Source organism: Primulina eburnea, chromosome 12 (genome assembly GCF_022965805.1).
Source record: "Primulina eburnea isolate SZY01 chromosome 12, ASM2296580v1, whole genome shotgun sequence".
In the NCBI taxonomy this organism is placed as follows: Eukaryota; Viridiplantae; Streptophyta; class Magnoliopsida; order Lamiales; family Gesneriaceae; genus Primulina; species Primulina eburnea.
In genome coordinates this window covers 11,825,961-11,848,499 of record NC_133112.1, presented here as the reverse complement: position 1 = coordinate 11,848,499, position 22,539 = coordinate 11,825,961, and the positions used below count along the sequence as shown (strand labels likewise).

The window sequence follows — 22,539 nt, the reverse complement described above, 5'->3', positions numbered from 1 at the left end:
TGTGGTAGCTTGTATTGTTTTAGTGTTGTCTGATTTTGGGACTGCATTACTGATATTGATATGCTGACCCAGTACAAAGCTACCATAGATTAGTTCCAGAAGATGGTGAGAATCGGACCTGAGATGGCCCAGGGATGAATATTGTACGATAAGGATTCTAGATTGAGAATTCCTTTAATATATGTACTATCTATGATTCGATTATTACAGAAAAGAGCAGAGGTACTCCTTATGTACTCAGTTGATTTACTGAAGTTGAGTCTATCATTGGCTGATTTACCAATGATATGAAAATTATTGATGTTTTCCAAAGATAAGACTTCAGATCTGATTCTAGTCAGAGAGATTGATTTTGGCCTTGATGTGATATCAGAAACTGTTGAAATGGTGAACCCTGATTGAAATAGATTACATTCAGGGTGTGTTATATCAGAAAATGATGTATCTGTTGACATTAGCAAAATTAAATCGTAATTAGTTGGCCGAGGTGGATATCAGTGTCAGATATTTGCGGTTTATAAGTTTAGCAGATCAGTACTGATGAGTGATGTTTTGAATTTGATTGAATATTGTTGTTATTTTGAATCCGTGTTTGAATCAGATAGTAGACAGTGGAGAATTCATAGTGTACAGTCCGAATCAGAGTTGATTTTGAAAATTACAGCAGTTCAGAAGTTTGATCAGACTATTCAAAACTTGATTTCGATAGTCAGAACAGGGTGTCAATCAGAATACCAGGTAGGTAATGCTTTATTTTATTTAATTAGCTGATTTGTTTGTGCCAGATATTTCGAATTTGAAATGACAAGTATTGTCAGATGCACACCGTAGTAGATTCAATATTATTCTGGTAACATAAAATGTGGGATAAATTCAAATGGACAGTTTTGATGTAAACAAATGAAATCAGTTATGTCAGAATTTGTATGGAAATATCTAAATCGCTGACAGATAAAGACAGGAAGACAGAAACCAGGAGATTGGTTATACAGATTATCGATTCCTGAATAAAAATATGAGTATAATTCTATGGATCTGGTGATAGATTTATCGAAATCTTGCCAAGATTGTACTAGGATGTGGTTATGATTGAACGATTGTTCAAATCTACATATGTTATATTGTACAGGATGACGTACAAATATGACTAGACGACTGAGAGGTATTTCAGAAAAGGGGTCAGATTTTATTAAATTCCAGAGTTGATTATATCATACCGTGATTTTTGGTTGATTTTGTATTTTGGCAGAATGTATAGCATGATTTGTCATCTCTGATTTAGAGATTGAAGGATAGTCGGAGCGAACTATCTAGATACTGGAGGATATCCAGGAAATGTCGTGCTGGAATTTAGCACTAGTGACCTAATGTCTTGTCACTTGATGAATTATTGTACAATAATAGCTATTAGATGAGTATCGAAATAGCTTTAGTCGAGATATTGTACAGTGAGAGCTGTAGATTTCCTTTGTATGGGAATGATACTACGGTGATGCCTGAGATTGGATCTGATAGGATCAGAGATTTGATAAAGAAAATGGAACTGATTCAGAAGCAAATGAAGATAGCTCGGAAATTGATATGAAATATGCCAACGTCGGGCAATGACTATTGGTATTTGAGGCCAAGATTGAGTTGTTAAGAGTTATTGATTGATATATACGGATGTGGGATAACCGATATTGTGAGATTGATTCTATCACCAGTTATTGAAAGCGGTATTATAAGATTATACCTTTTGAATGAAAACTCAGAATGAAGGCTATTCTGTTGTTGGAAATGCAATAAAATCAACAGAACATCGAAAAGGTTACCTGGAAGACAGAGTCTGATATAAGGTAGCGATGTTCAGAATTGATGTCACTAAGATGGGTTTAATGATTGATTCTGTTATACCTTCTTTTGATATGATTTTAATTACCGGTGATTTCGAGGACGAAATCATATCTTGGGGGGGGGGTGGGGGGAGAAATGTAAGGCCCAAGATTTTGATTATGATAATCCGGAATGATTTGTGGATTAATTAAGGTGATTATAAAAGAATTAATCGGGACACGATTTGAGTCGGCGTGAAACCAATTATGTGCGAGGACAGTACCTCTCGCGCACATGCGCGACATGAGATGCGCACATGCGCGAAATGGACAGAGGGACTCGCGCATATGCGCGGTGGGTGTGCGCGCATATGCGCGAGCTGGGCAAGCCATGTTCAGAGGGCCTCGCGCATATGCGCGACGTGTATCCGCGCATATGCGCGAGACAACCCGAGAGTTGGCAATTTCGGATAATGGTCTCGCGCATATGCGCCAAGTAAGGGCCAATTGCCTCGCGCATATGCGCGGAGGAAGGTCGCGCATATGCGTGAGACGTGCAGTAGGCACACCGAGCCACTTGGCTTATTTCATGTACGTGTATGTGTGTATATATATATATATACTTTGCAATTCTTGAGAAAAAAAGTACGAAAGAAATCGAGAAAAGGTCTCTGGAAAAGAGTCCTTACGCCTTTTGCGAGAAATCCGTCCATATGATTTTGAATCTGACTACGGTACTGAGTTCCTATCGACGTAGACTACGACTGGACGTAAGTTTTACTACGTTTTGACATGTTTTGAAATTATGATGTTGTTGGAATTGAATACATGTCATATATGATGTTCATGACATGTTAGACATCATAGAATCGAAGTCAGATTAAGAAACAGACTGATTATGGAATTGTTATGAATTTTGGAGTTGAATTGATATCAGAATTGTATTATTATCGAGTAGGAGATGTTAGAATTGATATCTGACTGATATAATATTACTGGATATATTGAGATGATGACGTTATGGTGTTGAAACGGAATTTGATTGAGTTCTGATTATATCCAGTACTGATTGAGTGGTGTTTTGATACCGTACCCTCGATATTGTTATTGTCAGATTGAGTATTGACAGGCTTTGAGTTCGAGACTTCGACAGAGTCAGAATAACAGAACGACAGGTATAAATTATTGTTGAGTTGGGATTGCACAACTCGAGTGAGCTTTGACTCGAGTTTCCCTAAATCACATACGGTATTTTATTGCTCTGATTTGCATTAATATTTGCAATTGATGAGATTGATGTGTGTGGGCTATTGATTCATAGCCAATGTATGTGTTGGCTGCTGATTCATTAGTCATCGGCTGAATCGCCTAGTTACTGGCTGATTCGTCTAGTTAGTGGTTGATTCGCCTAGTCACCGGTTGATTCGTCCGGTTATTGGCTGATTCGTCAAGTCCTTGGTTGATTCGTCAATTCTGCGGCCGATTCGCCCAGACACTGGATATATGAATTATATCGATGCCGTTTAGAGGTGGATTCATTCCTATCGACTGAGATTCGATATATTTATCATTATTCAAACACCGAGATCCCTAGAGTAGGATTGAGTCGAGTCTGAGACGACGCATCGTTTGAGTTGAGTCTGATATGATTAGTTGATTTAAAGTTCTTATCATTCATGTTTGTTGAGTTGCTACATGTTAATGATATTTTATTTATGCTTTTATATATGTTTTTATATGATTGCATGTTTACATTGTTTATACTGGGATTTATTCTCACCGGAGTTATCTAGCTGTTGTCTTGTTTTGTATGTGTGCATGACAACAGGTGGGGCTGGATCAGGGTCAAGAAGAGGATGAGAGAAGACACTTAGCGTGGAGATCCGAACTTAGGAGTATATCTGTTATATCACCTGAGGTGTAGTGAAGAAACAGTAGTTATTATGATTTATTGTTGTACAGGACTTGTACTTAGATCTGAGTAGTTATCTTGTAAATGAAATAGGACTTATTTCATATGATGCGTACTCTTGTATTTAGAAAAAAAATTTAGACCCGATTTATTTTAATTGATTAATTATTCCCAAAAAGTGATTAAGAATTGAATTAAGTTCGGGTCCCCACAGTCTGCCTACTCAAGGCAGATTTTTTGCACTCCATGCAGCGGAGACGAACCCGGAGACGATGCTCTTGATAGGCATCTTAAAGCTTTAAGTTTATATTTGAAAGTTAATGTTTCGAGGGTTTGGGTTAAGGTTTCAAAATTAGAATTTGTGATAGGATTGCATGCTCTAATCAGCGTTATTTCGAGAATTTAGATTAGAAGAACTTTGACATTCGCATGTCTATAAGTTAGTTCTAGTAATTATTAGACTCAGCTTGATGTTCCAACCTTTCAGGGAGAATTTTTATATCTGGTTCAGCTACGAATGCCTTGATAGATTCAGGGGCTACTCATTCGTTCATTTCGGACACCTTTGCGAATTTTCTCCAGATCAAGACCATTGGGCTAGACGTAGCGTATTCGGTAGTATTGCCTTCTGGAGAGGAGCTGGCAGCTACTAATGTAATCCGAGACATAGACCTCGAGCTTCATGGTAATCTTGTTTATGCGGATCTTATCGTACTGCAGATGGCCAGAGTTTGATATCATCCTGGGTATGGACTAGCTATTAAGGAACAGAGTTTTGATTGACTTCCAGAGGAGATCTGTTCTAGTCCGACCGCTTGGGAGAGAGCAGTTCTTATTCGAACCAGACAGATACTTTCCTTTACAGCGTATATACCTTGTGTCCAGGCTAGGAAGCGTATGCGTAGAGGGTGTCGAGCATTTTTAGCGACTTTTGTATATGTTCCTGAGACACCCAGTCAGTCAGACTCCGATGTCCCAATTGTTAGGGATTTTCTAAACGTGTTTCCTGATGACGTCTCTGGTATGCCACATGTGCGGGAAGTGGAGTTTTCTATTGAGTTTATGCCAGGTACCGCACCGATCTCAAAAGCATCGTACCAATTAGCACCGACAGAGATGACATAACTCAAGAAGCAGATTCAAGAACTTCTCGACAAAGAGTTCATTCGTCCGAGTTTTTCACCATGGGCGCCGCGCACCAGTCTTATTTGTGAAGAAGAAGGATGGTTCGATGAGGCTCTGTATTGATTACCGGGAATTTAATAGGGTTACAGTGAGGAACAAATACCCACTCCCGAGGATTGAAAATTTATTTGATCAGTTGCAGGGAGCTTCAGTATTCTCAAAGATTGATCTGAGTTCTGGTTATCACCAGTTGAGGGTGAAAAATTCCGATTTTCTCAAGACTGCTTTTATGACTCGTTATGGCCACTTCGAGTTCCTTGTGATGTCGTTCGGTTTGACAAATGCGCCAGTGATCTTCATGGATCTCCTAAATCGTGTATTTCGGCCGTATCTTGATCAGTTCGTGATAGTATTCATAGAAGACACTCTCGTCTAATCAAAGAATCAAGAGGATCACAGTAGACATCTGACCGCAGTTTTGCAGACCTTGCGGAAGCACCAGCTATTCGCGAAGTTCAGTAAGTGCGAGTTCTGGTTAGAGAATGTGGCATTCTTAGGCCACATGATTTCTAGCAGCGGTATCAAGGTAGACCCAGCGAAAGTTGCACCAGTCATAGATTGGGTTGTACCGCAGAATGCGTCAGAGATCCGTAGTTTCCTTGGACTAGCAGGATATTATCGGAAGTTTATTCAGGGATTCTCCTCTATTGCAGTTCCACTCACGTCGTTGACGAAGAAGAATGAGAAATTTTTGTGAAGCGATGAGTGTCAGAAGAGCTTTGATACTTTGAAGCAAGCTCTTATCTCAGCACCAGTATTAGCCATGCTGTCAGGGCCCGGAGACTTTGTTTTGTATACCGATGCTTCGAAGCTCGGTTTAGGTGCAGTGTTGATGCAGCATGGGAAGCTGACATCTTATGCTTCTTGTCAGTTGAAAATCCATTAGAAGAACTACCCTACCCACGATCTAGAGTTGGCAGCCGTAGTTTTTGCCTTGAAGATTTGGAGGCATTATTTGTACGGAGATGTGGGGACCCGGACGCTAATCATGTTCTTAATCGTCATTGGGACTAATTAATCAATTATAATAAACAGGGTCTAATTTTTTTTTTTTAAAAAATGCGGAAGGTAATGGAATCAAACTCCTATACATATCAGTATAAAAGTACAAATCTGATAAAATATACAATCATACATACTCAGGTTCAACAACTACTATCAAGTGTTTAAACCCTAGCTCTAGTCCGAGTCCGGTATCACCACTCTAATCTCAGTCTGTCTTCACCTCTGTGACCCTGTACCTGTCCCACCTGTTGTCATGCACACATACAAACAAGACAACAGCCGAATAACTCCGGTGAGATATGAATATCCCAGTATAAACAATGTATACATGCAATCATATAAAACATATATAAAAGCATAAACAATCATCAAAACATGTATCTAGTCTGACTACATGAATTAATGACTCGTGATCTAATCTTATCTTATCTCAAATCTAGGGATCCCAATCTAATTTAGACTTTGGTATGCTGTATCGAGTGTGTCTGAGATAGACGTCGATCTACATCTGAAGCTCGTCGATACACCGTAAGTGTAGAGTCTTATCGGTTCTGAGAAAGACTCGGCGGTTCTGCCCTAGCTAGGCTGTCTGCCCTAGACTCGGACTCTGACTCTGTTCTAAGTCAATACATTAACATATCAATCTGATAATCTGCAAATATCAATGCAATAAAATAAAGTATGTGATTTAGGGAAACTCAAGTCAAACCTAACTCGAGTTGTGCAATCCCGAATCAACATTTATTTATACCTTTCTTGTTGTCTTTCTGAATCTGTCGAAGTCTCGAACAGAAGGTCTGTCAATACTCAATCTGGCAATGACATATCAATATATTCTGTATAAATATTCTAATCAAATGACAACATCTCTGTTTTATCAAATTCTGACGGTACAACCGTACAATCTTGCGATACCGGCGATACCAAACCAGTATATACCAGTTCTAATAATTTATAATCAATCCCTGTACAAATCTGATATCACATCTCATTCAATTTCATTCTGAAAGTCATAACAATTCCATATTCAGTCCGTTTCTTAATCTGACTTCGATTCTACGCTGTCTAACATGTCAAGAACCACATATATGACGTGTACTCAATTCTAACAACATCATAATTTCACAACATGTTAAACGTAGTAAAACTTACGTCCAGTTGTAGCCTACGCTGATAGGAACTCGGTACCGAAGTCGGATTTAAAATCTGACGGACGGATTGAAATATAAAGGCGTAAGGATTTTCACGGAGATTTCTCGTTCCTTTTCTTTCTTCCTTATTCTGAATTCTGAGGCATAAACTTATATATATATCTACTTGCATGTAACAGCTACGTGGCTTATTTTTCTTGATCTTGGGTCGACGCTCGGGCGGTAATAATATACCGCTCGAGCGCGGCCCTCTCGGCTCGAGCACTTTCAATTTGCTCCTTTGGCGCTCGGGCGGTTATAATCTACTGCCCGGGCGCCAACTCCTCTGCCCGCGACGTATTTTACAGCAACATTGGCGCTCGGGCGGTCGATCTTTATCGCTCGGGCGCCAACAATTCTGTCCGAGAAGTTATATACGTCATATGCTTGGTTTAATTCGATCTCGTAATGGCCCGGCTATAATCACATCAATTTAACTTCAATAATCTCATGTTAATATAATTAAAATCTCATATTAACAGAATCAAGATCTTGGCCCTTACAGGAGAGAAGTTCCAGATCTTTACCGACCATAAGAGCCTCAAGTACTTCTTTACGCAGAAAGAGCTGAATATGCGTCAGAGGCGTTGATTGGAGCTAGTGAAAGACTATGACTGTGACATTTGCTGCCACCCGGGCAAAGCTAATGTAGTTGCGGATGCACTGAGCAGGAAAGTCGCAGTGATGACTCATTTGGCGATTCTGAGTACCTTTTCAGTTTGAGATGCAGAGGTTTGACCTAGAGACTTATCCTCGAGGTAGAGTTCCCCATCTATCTACTATGACGATTCAGTCTTCTCTTCTAGACCTTATTCACAGTGGACAGTCAGTAGATGAGCAGTTGGCGAAGTGGAGGCAGAGAGATGAGGCCAAGGGCAGTATTTTGTATACAGTTAGCGACGGTATTGTGAGTTATTGAGACAGAATGTGGGTTCCTAGCAGATTTTATTCGAGCAGATATTTTATCTGTGGCCCACATATCGCCGTACTCTATTCATCCTAAGAGTACGAAGATGTACAAAGACCTGCAGTTGTTGTATTGGTGGCCCGGAATGAAGAAGGATATCTGACGTTTTGTATCCGAGTGTCTGACGTGCCAACTAGTGAAAGTTGAACATCAGAGACCAGCAGTCTTGCTCAAGCCTCTTCCTATTCCCGAGTGGAAGTGGGAGAATATTACCATGGACTTCGTGGTAGGCCTGCCGAAGTCAACCAAAGGATCAAATGCTATCTGGGTGATTGTTGATCGTCTTACCAAATCAGTGCACTTATTGCCCATTAAGGTGACTTTCACAATGATTCAGTATGTAGAGTTGTATATCCGAGATATAGCCAGACTTCATGGTATTCCCATTTCTATAGTATCTGACCGAGATCCTAGATTCACTTTCTCTTTTTGGAAAAGTCTGCATTCAGCCGTGGGTACGAACTTGTTGTTTAGCACAGCCTTCCATCCTCAGACGGATGGTCAGTCAGAGAGAGTTATCCAGAGTTTGGAGGATCTTCTACGTGCATGTGTCATCGATTAGAACCAAAAATGTCGTCAGTCGATCATTTATCGAGACTAGTAACAAGATCATCTTGTGAAATGACACCAATTAATGATAATTTTCCTGATGAACATCTATTTTCAGTTACTACTACACATTGATTTGATAACATAGTAAATTTTCTTGTGACAGGAAAAATGCCACTGCAATGGAGTTCCCAAGATAAAAGAAAATTTTTGAATGAGGTAAAAAACTTTTATTGGGATGATCCGTATCTGTTCAAGTATTGTCTAGATCAAATTTTTCGACGTTGCATACCCGAAAATGAGGTAAGTAGTACCATTAAATTTTGTCATTCAGAAGCATGCGGAGGACATTTTTCTTCAAAGAAAACGGCTGCAAAAATCTTGCAGTGTGGATTTTATTGGCCTACTTTGTTTAAATACACCCACAAAATCTGCAAGATCTGTGAAAATTATCAAAAATTGGGTGCGATTTCAAAAAGAAACATGATGCCTTTGAATCCTATCATTGAAATTGAAATCTTTGACTATTGAGGAATTGATTTTATGGGGCATTTTCCATCGTCGTTTAGATACTTGTATATTTTAGTTGCAGTTGATTATGTTTCCAAATGGATAGAGGCAATTCCATGTCGAACAAATGATCATAAAATCGTCATCAAATTTTTGAAAGAAAATATTTTTAGTAGATTTGGAATTCCTCGAGCCATGATAAGTGATGGGCGAACTCACTTTGTTGATAAATCATTTGCTTCATTAATGAAAAATATGGTATTACTCACAAAGTAACTACTCCTTATCATCCTCAAACAAATGGACAAGTTGAATTAGCTAATAGGGAGATAAAGTAAATTTTGGAAAAAATTGTTAACTCAAATAGAAAAGATTGGTCTCTGCGACTTAATGATGCACATTGGACATATCGAACATCTTTTAAAACATCATTGAATATGTCTCCCTATAGGTTGGTTTACGGAAAACATTGTCATTTGCCTATGGAATTGGAACATAAAGCTTATTGGGTGATCAAAACATTTAATTCAAGCATGGATGATTGAAACAAATTGTGCAAATTACAACTTAATGAACTCTGAAATGATGCATATGAGAATTCAAGGATCTATAAAACAAAATTCAAATCATTTCATGATAAAAAAATTTTTAGAAAATCTTTTGAGATTGGTAAAAAAGTTTTGCTTTATGACCGACGATTTCGGTTGGGAATAATTCTAGCAAGCGGACTAGGTCAAGTTATAGTAATTGGACAGACGTCCAAGTATCGATCCCACAGAGATTATTATTTAATTACTAAGATTCAATTATTTTGTTCAATCTAGGCAAACACTAATGAATGATTTGATTATTATTGCAACTACGTAAATTGTAAGCAAATTTATGCTAATTTAATGACTGAATCAATTATCAGAGATGCTTCAGACTTGGGATTTTCAAATTTAAATAGAATGACCGGGACACACGACGGTAACAGACTTTTGATTAATATCATACAATGGAATCATTTAACTATAGATCATTTGATGTTACGATGCGATTCTCTATATTAATTATAAATCTAGTTCTAGAATTTATAATCCTATTTTCATTTAACAATCCAACTATTTCTAATTGAATTTAATTAACCAAAAACGCATTCATCAACGAAAGAATCACAGCTGTCGCCTAAAATCGCACACTGAAACCGAATACTATTTCTAGTCGGTTTAACCGCGTGTTAATTAATATTTTTGAAGCTAAATTTAATCAATTCTCTTTCGAGTCAAGATTAAACAACAAACATGCAAATAATTGGCCAAATTAAAAGCACGAAATTTATGCAAACATTAATCAATAACATAGAACAATGTTATAAATCAAACACTTCAATGAATAACAAAAATCAATCGTTTGTTCCTATCGTGGTCCCGATCATAAAAGAAAACTACTCCATAAATTCAAAACTAAAATCAAATTTAATAATTGAATTCATGAATAAAACTAAGAAATTAAAAGAGACGAGAAAATCTCAGCGATGGCGCGCAGATATGCGTGTGAAGCGCGTTGGTTTCTCCCTCGATTTTCTCCCCGATCCGTTGCCTTCTTCAACAAGTATGAAATCTCTTCTTTTGGCTCAGAAGTCGGCTGCTCTCTCCAGAAATTCAACAACCCTATCCTTTCTCTCGATTTTCCCTTTTATTCTTCCTCTAAATCTCGAGCAAATCTTCGCCAAAATCTCGATCTGATATTGCACACACGGACCCCGTGCCTGCATCCGGAGAGGGGTCCGTGTAGGCTCTGGATTTTTTTTCTTTCTCGAGAATGGCTGACACGGACCCCGTGCAGGGGTCCGTCTGGAGATCCGTCCACATACTGTAAGTTGGGTTCTCGGGTGATGAAAGACACGGACCCCGTGTAGGGGTCCGTCAAGGGGTCCGTCGAGGCTCTGTAAATTGCATTTTGCAACTGAATGGCACGGACCTGTCTCCGGGGTCCGTGCCTGGGTCCGTGTCTCTTCGGCAAAATTCTTCTTTTGTGGTTGAATGACACGAACCCTTACACGGGGTCCGTGTAAGGGTCTGTGTTTGGTTCATGCTTTCTTCCTATTCTTCCGGGTATTTCTGACGTGGCATTGCGGAGTTTGACATTTCTTTCACTTCTTTGGTTTTCACCCTCTTTTGGTCAAACTTGCAAATAGCTATAATGAGACGAAATAAGCGCAAAACTCGGAATAAAAATGCCAGATAAGCACGAATACGACAAAATAAAATCCCTAAAATGTTATATAATACGTGCTTATCAACTCCCCCACACTTAACCCTTGTTCGTCCTCGAACAAATCAGACAAAATAAAGATGAGAAATATCTCAGATTCAGAGCTCAAGTAACACAATCAAAGCTTCTCAATTTGTCAAATCCGTTCACCCCCAGTTAAAAGATCACGCTTCGCATATCACAAGATTCGTTTTCGTTGCAATTTAAAAATCTAACAGTCACAGTAAAGATCAACGGAACAAGATGTGTGTAGTGTGCATGTCAGACCCGTACTCATCAGCAGTTACTTGGTTTTAGGATCACTTCTTTGGTTTTTTATCGAACCGCCCCATATGCTTGACTTTCATACCCCTCTCTACTAAATGTTGAACGACGATGACTAGGTTAATAGGTCTTTTTAAGCTTATAACGTAAGGCCACGGTTAACGGCTACAAAAGAAGGCGTGGGAATCAAAAGTGAGAGAAGATAGAAAAAATTAATCCTGTCGCACATTCACTTAACTTTTGACTCATCACCGACTACTGCATTTTCATCATTTTTAGAGCCCTGTCGTTTCCTTTCTTTCTCATTGTCCATCAACTTTCACCCACAGATTTTTCGGGTGTTTTCAATACTACACACTTTCTTCCCTTTTCTTTTCTTTTGTTTCTCTTCTTTTTTTGTTTTTTGTTTTTTGTTTTTTTTTTCAATTTTATAAAGATTCATTGACTCCTTCACACATATTTCTTCAACCCATTGGGGTATTTCAACCATTTCAATGTGTACAGGAAGTTTAATTCTCTCACAAGTGGGTAGGGAAAAGTGTATAGGCTAAACTTCAGGTAGTTGATGTGGGACATTGAATAAATTACGAATGGGGGCTAATCGTGTGTCATAGACACACACCATTCGATTTTTGTAGGCTCAAAAAAGGTTACTAGAGACAATAAATGATGTATCGGTTAGGCTTGAAAGGCTCAAACGGTCCAAAGATTGCCTAAATCATCCCTAAATCACCATCGTTCGTATTTTCGCTTCGAGGGCTAATCAGACAAGTTCTAGGGTTCGTTGTTCGAATCCCTTTTTTTTTTTTTTTTTAAGTTCACCTTACACCGATTTACCATTAATGAGCAAAAAATCTGACCACGTGCATAGAATGAAATGTTGATACAAAACTAGTTAATGTCTGACTCTTTCCTTGAAACTACGACTCCTCTCATTCAATACTAGGCGTGAAACGATTTCCCGGGTGATCCAAAATCTAACAAATTAATCAGAATATCAAGTGAAACAGGAGTTCGTTGTCTAAAAATAATTTCATCCTACGTGAAAAGTGCTGTGAAGTGGTGTGCAACGATGTGAAACTAAACTGACCTACCCCCACACTTTGAAATCGACACTGCCCTCAGTGTAAAACAATATATATAAAAAAAAATGAATGATCAAGATATGTAAAGCAAAAACACTTCCCTGGACACAGGTCGAGTAAGTGGTAAAAATGTGGTAGAAATCAGCAACTCCTGAAAAACACGACATCGAATACACGAGGAAACGTAAAAATGAACAGAAAAACCAATCATGCACACAAGTAAAGCCAGCAGATAATAATCATAAATAAACAAGTCTCAGAACATCAACAAAAGCATCGGAAAGTAATAATCAAAGCTAGAGAAAAATCAACCCTCCAAAAGTCTGAAAATAAAAAAAATGAAACAACTACTCCTCATCAGATCCTAGCTCCAAGTCCTCCAGCCCGTCAAGTGCAGATCGGTCGTAGGATGGCGCAAAAATATCGGCGGTAGACGACTGTGCCTACTGATAATGCTCGATACGAGCCAAACGGGTGCGAATGTCGTCCATGGTGTCAAAGATGGCCGAGAAGACCGGACGGATACCTCTCGGTGCACGCTGTCGTGGGGGCGCATAATCCTGTGGGCCAGCGCGGGCGTCCAAAGCAGCTTCCTCCTCGACACGGGCTTCCCAGGCGCGCTCGTCAATGGTAGGGGCAGGCACTGGTGGGTCACGAGGGTGAGGAGTGATATGGCTACTCCTGGGATTCCGATACCACGCACCCTGCCTAAAAATGAAGTACATCCCCTGCATAGCCTGTGGTGAAAGCATCTGTGAGGATGTGGGCAAGAATGAAGGCTCGCCAGTAAGATCAACGCCATGGGCCGCTAAAATCTGGGATATGATGATGGGGTACGGGGCATAGGGCTTTTTATTCTTGGTGGGGTCAATGTGTGCGACTGTACGCATATGTGAAAGGATAATTGACGCCACCGGAATAGCAGGAATAGCCCCCAAGCCATTCAGCATCTTGTCAATAATGTACAGGTCCATCAGACGGACCTCATTGTTTCCAGCCTTCCGCGGAATTATATTTGCACCAGTGAAATAACAGATCAGTCGATCAAGGAGCGGGAGGCGGGTCGGAAGAACACTGAGACGGGAGCCGGTGGGAGATGTGACGTACCGGAGACGGTGCCGAGCGTCAGGGATCCGGTACGTGCTGTCGGAGTGGAAGAAATCGATCTGGTTGAACACTACCCAAGGGCCATCATTTGGGATGCCCAAAATTAAGGCCAGATAATCACTAGAGATGTCGATGGGGATGCCCTTTACGTAAGTACGGATCGATGTCAACCCGGTTTTGTCCTTTTCTTCAAAATTGGCATAAAATTGCCACACCAGATCAGGGTGGTATGGCCCGGCTATGTCCAACAGGGGTCCCCACCCAAATTTATCAAACTCTGCCCGGAGTGGCACCTCGGCATCGATACGTGGGTGAATAGATCTCTCCACGATGACAGAATTCCCGTGAAGGGCCGAGTACCAGTCGAAGTTCGCCCGACTCGTAAATTTCGAAGCGTCAAAAGATAATCTGGTAGACCCAGACGAGGAGGAAGCAACGCTGCGTGCACGCTTGCCAGTCAACTTGCGAGGAGGCATTATCAATTCACTCTAACAATGCAAGCACAATAAATCCAACAATTCAATATCAAAAATTCAATCAGCCAATCCGAAATACCCCAACAAACAGAGCACACCAATATGAATTGATCCAACGAATCCTAATGCAATGAAATAGAACAACACCCAAGCAACCAAAGAATACACAAATCCACACCAACTCAAGAATTAGAAAATAACGCCCCAATCGACGGTCAATAGCCTCCAATAAGCATTCAATCCCAAAACTAAACCAAAATGAAGATATAACAGGCCGCCAAGAAGCTTAATCCGGTACTCTAATAACCGATGATGGAGACCCACACAATAAGCGAATAGATGGCACGAAATCCCAATGTGGACAATCACCAATGGCGAAAAGGTTGAGCCACTCTTACCAGAAACTTGAAGACGGTGATGACGAAAACTCGGCGAAGGGTTGTGCTCCGGCGGTGGTTGGCGACGGCGTCGGGATGAGGTGGGGTGGTGTGTGTTGTAGGAAAGTGCAAGTGGAGTGGTGAGGTGCTCAAGAGGATGCTAGAGTAGGTGATAATGTGAGAGATGATGACGTGAGAGGTGGCGACGGAGAGTTGCGGCGGTGGTGCAAGGGAGGCGACGGGAGTTGATTCGATTTTGGGGATGTAGGGATTTGGGTAGCAGAAATCGCGATTTTATTCTGATATGACGCGAAAATAAGGGACACGGACCCCGTGCTGGGGTCCGTGTAGAGGTCCGTGCACCTACTGGATTTCTGCTATGTGGAAAGTGACAGACACGGACCCCGTGTAGGGGTCCGGAGCAGGGTCCGTGGACTTACTGGATTTCGGCATGTTTGGAAGTGGGCAACACGGACCCCGTGTAGGGGTCCGGGAACGGGTCCGTGGACCTACTTATAAGAATCGAAATTTTCAATGTCAAAAATTTATTTTATTTTATTTTATTTTTTTTTTAAAAAATCAAATATACTACCCACACCCAAATGTTATACCATGCATGTACAATTCTATAAATCTAGAACTCAAATTTTAAACTCAATCAAGCGCACAAGATGCAAGAATTGTACAGAAACTTCCCTGGTCTGTGCGAGATTTTGAAAATCGATCGCCTTGATAAATTCTCCCACACCTGATAAATTCCACCGCCAGTAGATAAATTACCTGCACCACCATTCATTGAGATGAGCTCTCGAGCAATGCTAGAAAAACAAAAAGAAAGTAAACTAGAACAGATAAAATAAACTAAAACAAGAAAGAAAAATAAGATTAAACACTGGGTTGCCTCCCAGTAAGCGCTAAATTTAGAGTCGATAGCCTGACTGTACTCCCTTGATTCAGTTGGGATCCTGCAGATCCACTGTGGTCGGCTCATCGGGTATGGCACCACCATGATAGACCTTCAGCCTATGTCCATTCACCTTGAAAGCTCCAGTTGCCTCACTAGCGATCTCCACTGTCCCATATGGAAAAACTTACGTGATGGTGTAAGGACCGGACCACCATGAACGCAACTTACCTGGCATCAACTTCAGTCGAGAATTGTATAATAGAACATGTTGTCCCACCGCAAATTCTCGACCGACAATGTTCTGATCATGCCAGCGTTTTGTTTTCTCTTTGTAAAGCTTGGTATTCTCATAAGCCTCCAACCGAAACTCATCCAATTCATTCAACTGCAGCACTCTATCATCACCTGTGGCTTTAGCATCAAAATTCAAAAATTTAGTCGCCCAGTAAGCCTTATGTTCAAGTTCAACAGGTAGGTGACACGATTTCCCATACAACAGTTTAAAAGGAGATATGCCAATGGGGGTTTTGAAAGCAGTGCGGTACGCCCACAGTGCATCGTCAAGTTTGCTAGACCATTCTTTCCTTGAAGCACCGACAGTCTTCTCAAGAATGCGCTTAATCTCTCGATTTGATACCTCGACTTGGCCACTAGTCTGGGGATGGTAAGGTGTAGCCACCTTATGTCGGACCCCATACTTTGCCAACAGACTGTCGAATTGACGATTGCAGAAATGAGTACCCCCATCGCTAATAATGGCTCTAGGTGTTCCAAAACGTGAAAAAATGTTTTTCTTTAAAAATTGAACAACCACCGTGGAGTCATTAGTTTTGCATGCAAGTGCTTCCACCCACTTAGATACATAGTCTACAGCCACCAATATATACTTGTTCCAAAAGAAACCGGGAACGGACCCATGAAATCTATACCCCAAACATCAAATATCTCACATACCAAAATATTATTAAGAGGCATTTCATGTCTTCTAGAGATATTACCTGTGCGCTGACAATTTGAACATTTTGTAACATACTCATGCGCATCCTTAAACAAAGTAGGCCAATAAAAACAAGACTGGAGGACTTTGGACGCAGTTCTAGTTGCCCCAAAGTGGCCTCCGGCCGGACCAGCATGACAATGAAACAAAATTTCGCTTACCTCTTCTTGGGGAACACATCTACGGATTATACCGTCTGCACATATTCTAAACAAATAAGGATCCTCCCACAAATAATACTTCAAATCTGAGAAGAATTTCTTCTTTTGCTGGTATGTAAAATGGGGAGTAATGAACTTACTTGATAGATAATTAACAAAATCGGCATATCATGGTAGACTGTTGATCGCAAATAGTTGCTCGTCTTGGAAATCATCGCGAATAATTTCATTACCTGTACTTGGATTCTCCAATCGCGAGAGATGATCTGCAACTTGGTTCTCTGTCCCCTTTCTATCGATTATCTTCAAATCAAATTCCTGCAACAGAAGGACCCAACGAATCAGTCTTGGCTTTGCGTCCTTTTTAGCCATCAAATATTTTAAGGCTAAATGATCAGTATGCACGACAACTTTGCTTCCTATCAGATACGATCTAAACTTATCAAGAGCAAAAACCACGGCAAGAAGCTCCTTTTCTGTAGTGGCATAGTTCAGTTGGGCAGCTGATAGTGTCATACTAGCATAGTAGATGACATGAATGCATTTTTCTCTCTTTTGTCCCAATACTGCCCCTAGAGCGGTGTCGCTTGCGTCACACATCACCTCAAATGGTGACCCCCAATCAGGTGCTATCATCACTGGTGCGGTGATCAACTTCTCCTTCAGGACCTAAAATGCCTGCACACACTCATCAGAAAAATCAAATTTCACATCTTTTATCAGTAAATTGGTCAGTGGCTTAGAAATCAGGAAAATTTTTGATAAAACGTCTATAAAACCATGCATGTCCTAAAAAACTACGCACTCCTCGGATGTTTGTTGGGGCAGGGAGTTTCTCTATCACTTCAAGCTTAGCCTTATCGACCTCAATCCCCTTTTCAGAAATTTTGTGCCCCAACACTATCCCCTCTCTCACCATAAAATGGCATTTTTCCCAGTTCAGCACCAATTTTGACTCCTCACATCTCTCCAAAACTTTAGACAAATTAATCAAACAAGTATCGAATGAAGAGCCAAATACAGAAAAATCGTCCATAAATATTTCAATGAAATCCTCAATCATATCATGGAAAATTGCCATCATGCATCGTTGGAAGGTTGCTGGTGCATTACATAGACCGAATGGCATTCGTTTATATGCAAATGTCCCATAAGGACAAGTAAAAGTGGTTTTCTCCTGATCTTCAGGGTCAATAGGAATTTGCATATAACCTGAATAACCATCCAGGAAACAGTAAAAAGGATGTCCAGCTAACCTTTCCAACATTTGATCAATAAAAGGGAGGGGGAAGTGATCTTTACGGGTGGCGTCATTAAGTTTTCTATAATCAATGCAAACACGCCACCCTGTAACAGTTCTAGTAGGGATCAATTCATTATTCTCATTCTTGACAACAGTGATCCCACCCTTTTTCGGAACTACTTGCACTGGACTAACCCACCTACTATCAGAAATCGGGTAAATAATACCTGCGTCCAGTAGCTTAATCACCTCTTTCTTTACCACCTCTTGCATAGCTGGGTTCAGTCGTCTTTGAGGTTGGGTAGAAGTCTTGTGGTCAGCCTCCATCAGAATTTTGTGCATGCACATGGATGAACTGATCCCCTTGATGTCTGCAATGCTCCAACCTATTGCTTTGATATTATCCCTCAGAACTCGCAGCAGCTTTTCTTCCTCCAAACCTGTCAAAATAGATGAGACAATTACTGGCAGTTAATCATTATCAAGCAAAAATAAATATTTCAAATGAGAAGGAAGAGGTTTCATCTCTAAGATTGGGGCTTCTTCAATGGATGACCTTAAAGGTCTCGGGACATGCCCAAGCTCCCCAATCCTAGAGTTTACCGTTCTCGAAATCGGTCTGCCTGCTTCCAGATAAAGCATGTATTCCTTAATATCCTCATTCTCCAACTCTTCTGAACGTGAATCAGTCAAACAGACCTCCAAAGGATCTTCACCGATCAATTCCTGCCAGATGCACTCAACAAGCTCGTCAGTAGCATCAATTCTAAAACAATCAGATTTATCATTAGGATATTTGATGGACTGAAAAACATTAAACACCACACTCTCATCATTCAGTCTCAACACCAACTCACCCTTTTGTACATCTATCAGAGCTTTCCCAGTAGCTAAAAATGGTCTTCCCAAAATAAGAGGAATCTCACGATCCTCTTCCATGTCTAACACAACAAAATCTACTGGAAAGATAAACTTGTCGACTTTCACCAACACATCCTCTACAACTCCCCTAGGAAATTTAATTGATCTATCAGCTAACTGTAGAGAAATTGTAGTTGGTTTCACTTCACCTATCCCTAGCTTCTCAAAACATGAATAAGGCATCAAGTTAATGCTTGCACCTAAGTCACACAAAGCCTTAGCAAAAAATGAAGTTCCTATGGTACAAGGGATAGAGAAACTACCTGGATCCTTAAGCTTTGGAAGGTAATTTATTTTGTAAAATAGCAGAACATTCCTCCGAAAGCTTAACTGTCTCAAAGTCAACCAATTTCCTCTTGTTTGATAAGATTTCTTTAAGAAATTTTGCATATGCGGGCATTTGAGCTAAAGCTTCTGCAAATGGGATATTTATGTGTAGCTTTTTGAAAATCTCAAGGAATTTTGAAAATTGAGTATCCAATTGCAGTTGCTTAGCTCTTTGGGGAAAAGGGAGTGAATTTATATCAATATGAGAGTTCGAGTTTAGAGACTTACCTTCCTCCCTTGCGTCGTTGGGTCCTTGATTTAATGGCCTCTTCTCCTTCACATCACTTTCAACAACGATCACTTCCTGCTTTATGGGAGACGTCACCGTGACTGCATTGACACCTTTAGGATTCTTTTCCGTGTCACTAGGTAGTGAACCCGGAGCTCGTGTAGCCATCTGTGTCGCTAACTGCCCTAGTTGAGTCTCCACTCTTTGCATCATGGCATCATGATTTTGCCATCTCATCTCATTTCCTGCTATGTACTTTGCAAGCATGTCCTCAAGGTTTGACTTGCCATCTTGTGGCTTGAAACCGGGTGGCATAGAGGGTCCAACACCTTGTGGAGGCTTAGGTGGTTGTTGAGGAGGCTTTTGCTGCATACGATGTTGTGGAGGATTAAACTGTAGTGGCATAACAGCATTTTCTGAATGTCTCCACCCGAAATTTGGATGATTCCTCCAGCCTGGATTATACGAGAAACTGTATGGATTGTTTTGCTGACGCCCCTGGTTTCCCAAATAATTTACTGAATCCCCTCCAAAACACTGTATTTCCTCACCAGGCATATCCGGCATGAATGGCATGTCACAAGATGGACCACCAACTATTTCAGCATTTCCTTGGATCTGATTCACTGACTTGACTGGTATTGACTTCTGCGCTTGTAACTGTGACATCTGATGTGTCAATCCATCAAGTTTCGCTGTAATCGCTGTCAAAGCATCCATCTCAAGGAATCCTACTTTCTTCTCCCTGCGGTTGTCTTGCCAACCCACATTGCTCTCGGCCATATTAGATATGATTTCGAGCGCTGCGGTTGGCGTTTTCCTGTATAAACTCCCATTTGCTGCCGCATCAAGCATAGATCTCACAGAAGGATCTACCCCATAGTAAAATGTCTCCACCTGCTGGCCTACTGAAAAACCATGTCTCGGGCACATTCTCAACATCTTTTTAAACCTCGCCCATGCTGAATTCAGTGATTCCCCATCTCTCTGTTTAATGAAGTGATTTCATTTCGCAGTTGTGTAATCTTAGTAGGGGGAAAATACCTGTGCATGAAGAACTCAACTAGCCCATCCCAAGTAGTGATAGAACCAGCTGGAAGGTCGCGAAGCCACTCCATAGCTTCTCCTTGCAAGGAGAATGGAAATAGTCTGAGTCGAATGGCATCAGTACTCACCCCATTGCACTTGATCGTATCACAGATTGACAGAAAATTCTCCAGATGTGCATTGTGGTCTTCAGATGGTGCTCCACCAAACTTTACTTGCATTTGGATCATCTGGATGATGCTTGGCTTCAGCTCGAATGTATTTGCCTGAATCGTAGGGCGGATGATACTAGAACCATACCCTCCAAATGCTGGCCTATGAAGCTCCATCAGAGTGCGATTATCCTCTTCCCCGGCCATTTCCTCAACTTCTGGTTTATGGTCCAAATCAGGTTCTGCTTCAGATTCAAATTCCAGAGTCAAGTTGTTATTCCTTCGAGCTCTGCGGATACTGCGGAGAGTGCTTTCAATCTCAAGATCAAGTGGCACTAGATTCTTGACGTCTTGAGCACGGCTCATATAACACGAGCTAACCCCTGAAATCAAAAATTTTAAGTGCACGATTTAAACTCCAAGAGAGAATAAGTAGAATAAACTAAAGTAATTAAAATGCTAAAGAAAGAATAAAAAATTTTAAACTAAGAGTAAAAGCCTAGTCTCAAACAAATAATTTATCCTAATATCAAATAAATAGTCCCCGGCAACGGCGCCAAAAACTTGACCGACGATTTCGGTTGGGAATAATTCTAGCAAGCGGACTAGGTCAAGTTATAGTAATTGGACAGACGTCCAAGTATCGATCCCACAGAGACTATTATTTAATTACTAAGATTCAATTATTTTGTTCAATCTAGGCAAACACTAATGAATGATTTGATTATTATTGCAACTACGTAAATTGTAAGCAAATTTATGCTAATTTAATGACTGAATCAATTATCAGAGATGCTTCAGACTTGGGATTTTCAAATTTAAATAGAATGACCGGGACACACGACGGTAACAGACTTTTGATTAATATCATGCAATGGAATCATTTAACTATAGATCATTTGATGTTACGATGCGATTCTCTATATTAATTATAAATCTAGTTCTAGAATTTATAATCCTATTTTCATTTAACAATCCAACTATTTCTAATTGAATTTAATTAACCAAAAACGCATTCATCAACGAAAGAATCACAGCTGTCGCCTAAAATCGCACACTGAAACCGAATACTATTTCTAGTCGGTTTAACCGCGTGTTAATTAATATTTTTGAAGCTAAATTTAATCAATTCTCTTTCGAGTCAAGATTAAACAACAAACATGCAAATAATTGGCCAAATTAAAAGCACGAAATTTATGCAAACATTAATCAATAACATAGAACAATGTTATAAATCAAACACTTCAATGAATAACAAAAATCAATCGTTTGTTCCTATCGTGGTCCCGATCATAAAAGAAAACTACTCCATAAATTCAAAACTAAAATCAAATTTAATAATTGAATTCATGAATAAAACTAAGAAATTAAAAGAGACGAGAAAATCTCAGCGATGGCGCGCAGATATGCGTGTGAAGCGCGTTGGTTTCTCCCTCGATTTTCTCCCCGATCCGTTGCCTTCTTCAACAAGTATGAAATCTCCTCTTTTGGCTCAGAAGTCGGCTGCTCTCTCCAGAAATTCAACAACCCTATCCTTTCTCTCGATTTTCCCTTTTATTCTTCCTCTAAATCTCGAGCAAATCTTCGCCAAAATCTCGATCTGATATTGCACACACGGACCCCGTGCCTGCATCCGGAGAGGGGTCCGTGTAGGCTCTGGATTTTTTTTTCTTTCTCGAGAATGGCTGACACGGACCCCGTGCAGGGGTCCGTCTGGAGATCCTTCCACATACTGTAAGTTGGGTTCTCGGGTGATGAAAGACACGGACCCCGTGTAGGGGTCCGTCAAGGGGTCCGTCGAGGCTCTGTAAATTGCATCTTGCAACTGAATGGCACGGACCTGTCTCCGGGGTTCGTG

General features: G+C 40.4%; 1 protein-coding gene across 1 annotated transcript; it reads right to left on the bottom strand.

Annotated features, from left to right (window-relative positions):
* Positions 1-15,650: 15,650 nt before the first annotated feature.
* Positions 15,651-20,424, bottom strand: LOC140806661 (uncharacterized). Its single transcript, XM_073163212.1, has 6 exons — positions 19,482-20,424; positions 18,629-19,162; positions 18,102-18,445; positions 16,996-17,431; positions 15,833-16,471; positions 15,651-15,769 (listed from the first exon to the last, which is right to left on the bottom strand). The coding sequence occupies exons 1-6, from the start codon at positions 20,422-20,424 to the stop codon at positions 15,651-15,653; spliced, it is 3,015 nt and encodes a 1,004-aa protein (XP_073019313.1).
* Positions 20,425-22,539: the final 2,115 nt, after the last annotated feature.

Coding starts and splice junctions, on each gene's coding strand:
- LOC140806661 (XM_073163212.1), bottom strand. CDS start 20,424: ATGTTGAGAATGTGCCCGAGACATGGTTTTTCAGTAGGCCAGCAGGTG. Junction 17,432..18,101: donor GAACTGTTACAGGGTGGCGT/GTTTGCATTGAT, acceptor CAGGCATTTTAG/GTCCTGAAGGAGAAGTTGAT. Junction 16,472..16,995: donor ATTGGAGAATCCAAGTACAG/GTAATGAAATTA, acceptor TGGTGGCTGTAG/ACTATGTATCTAAGTGGGTG.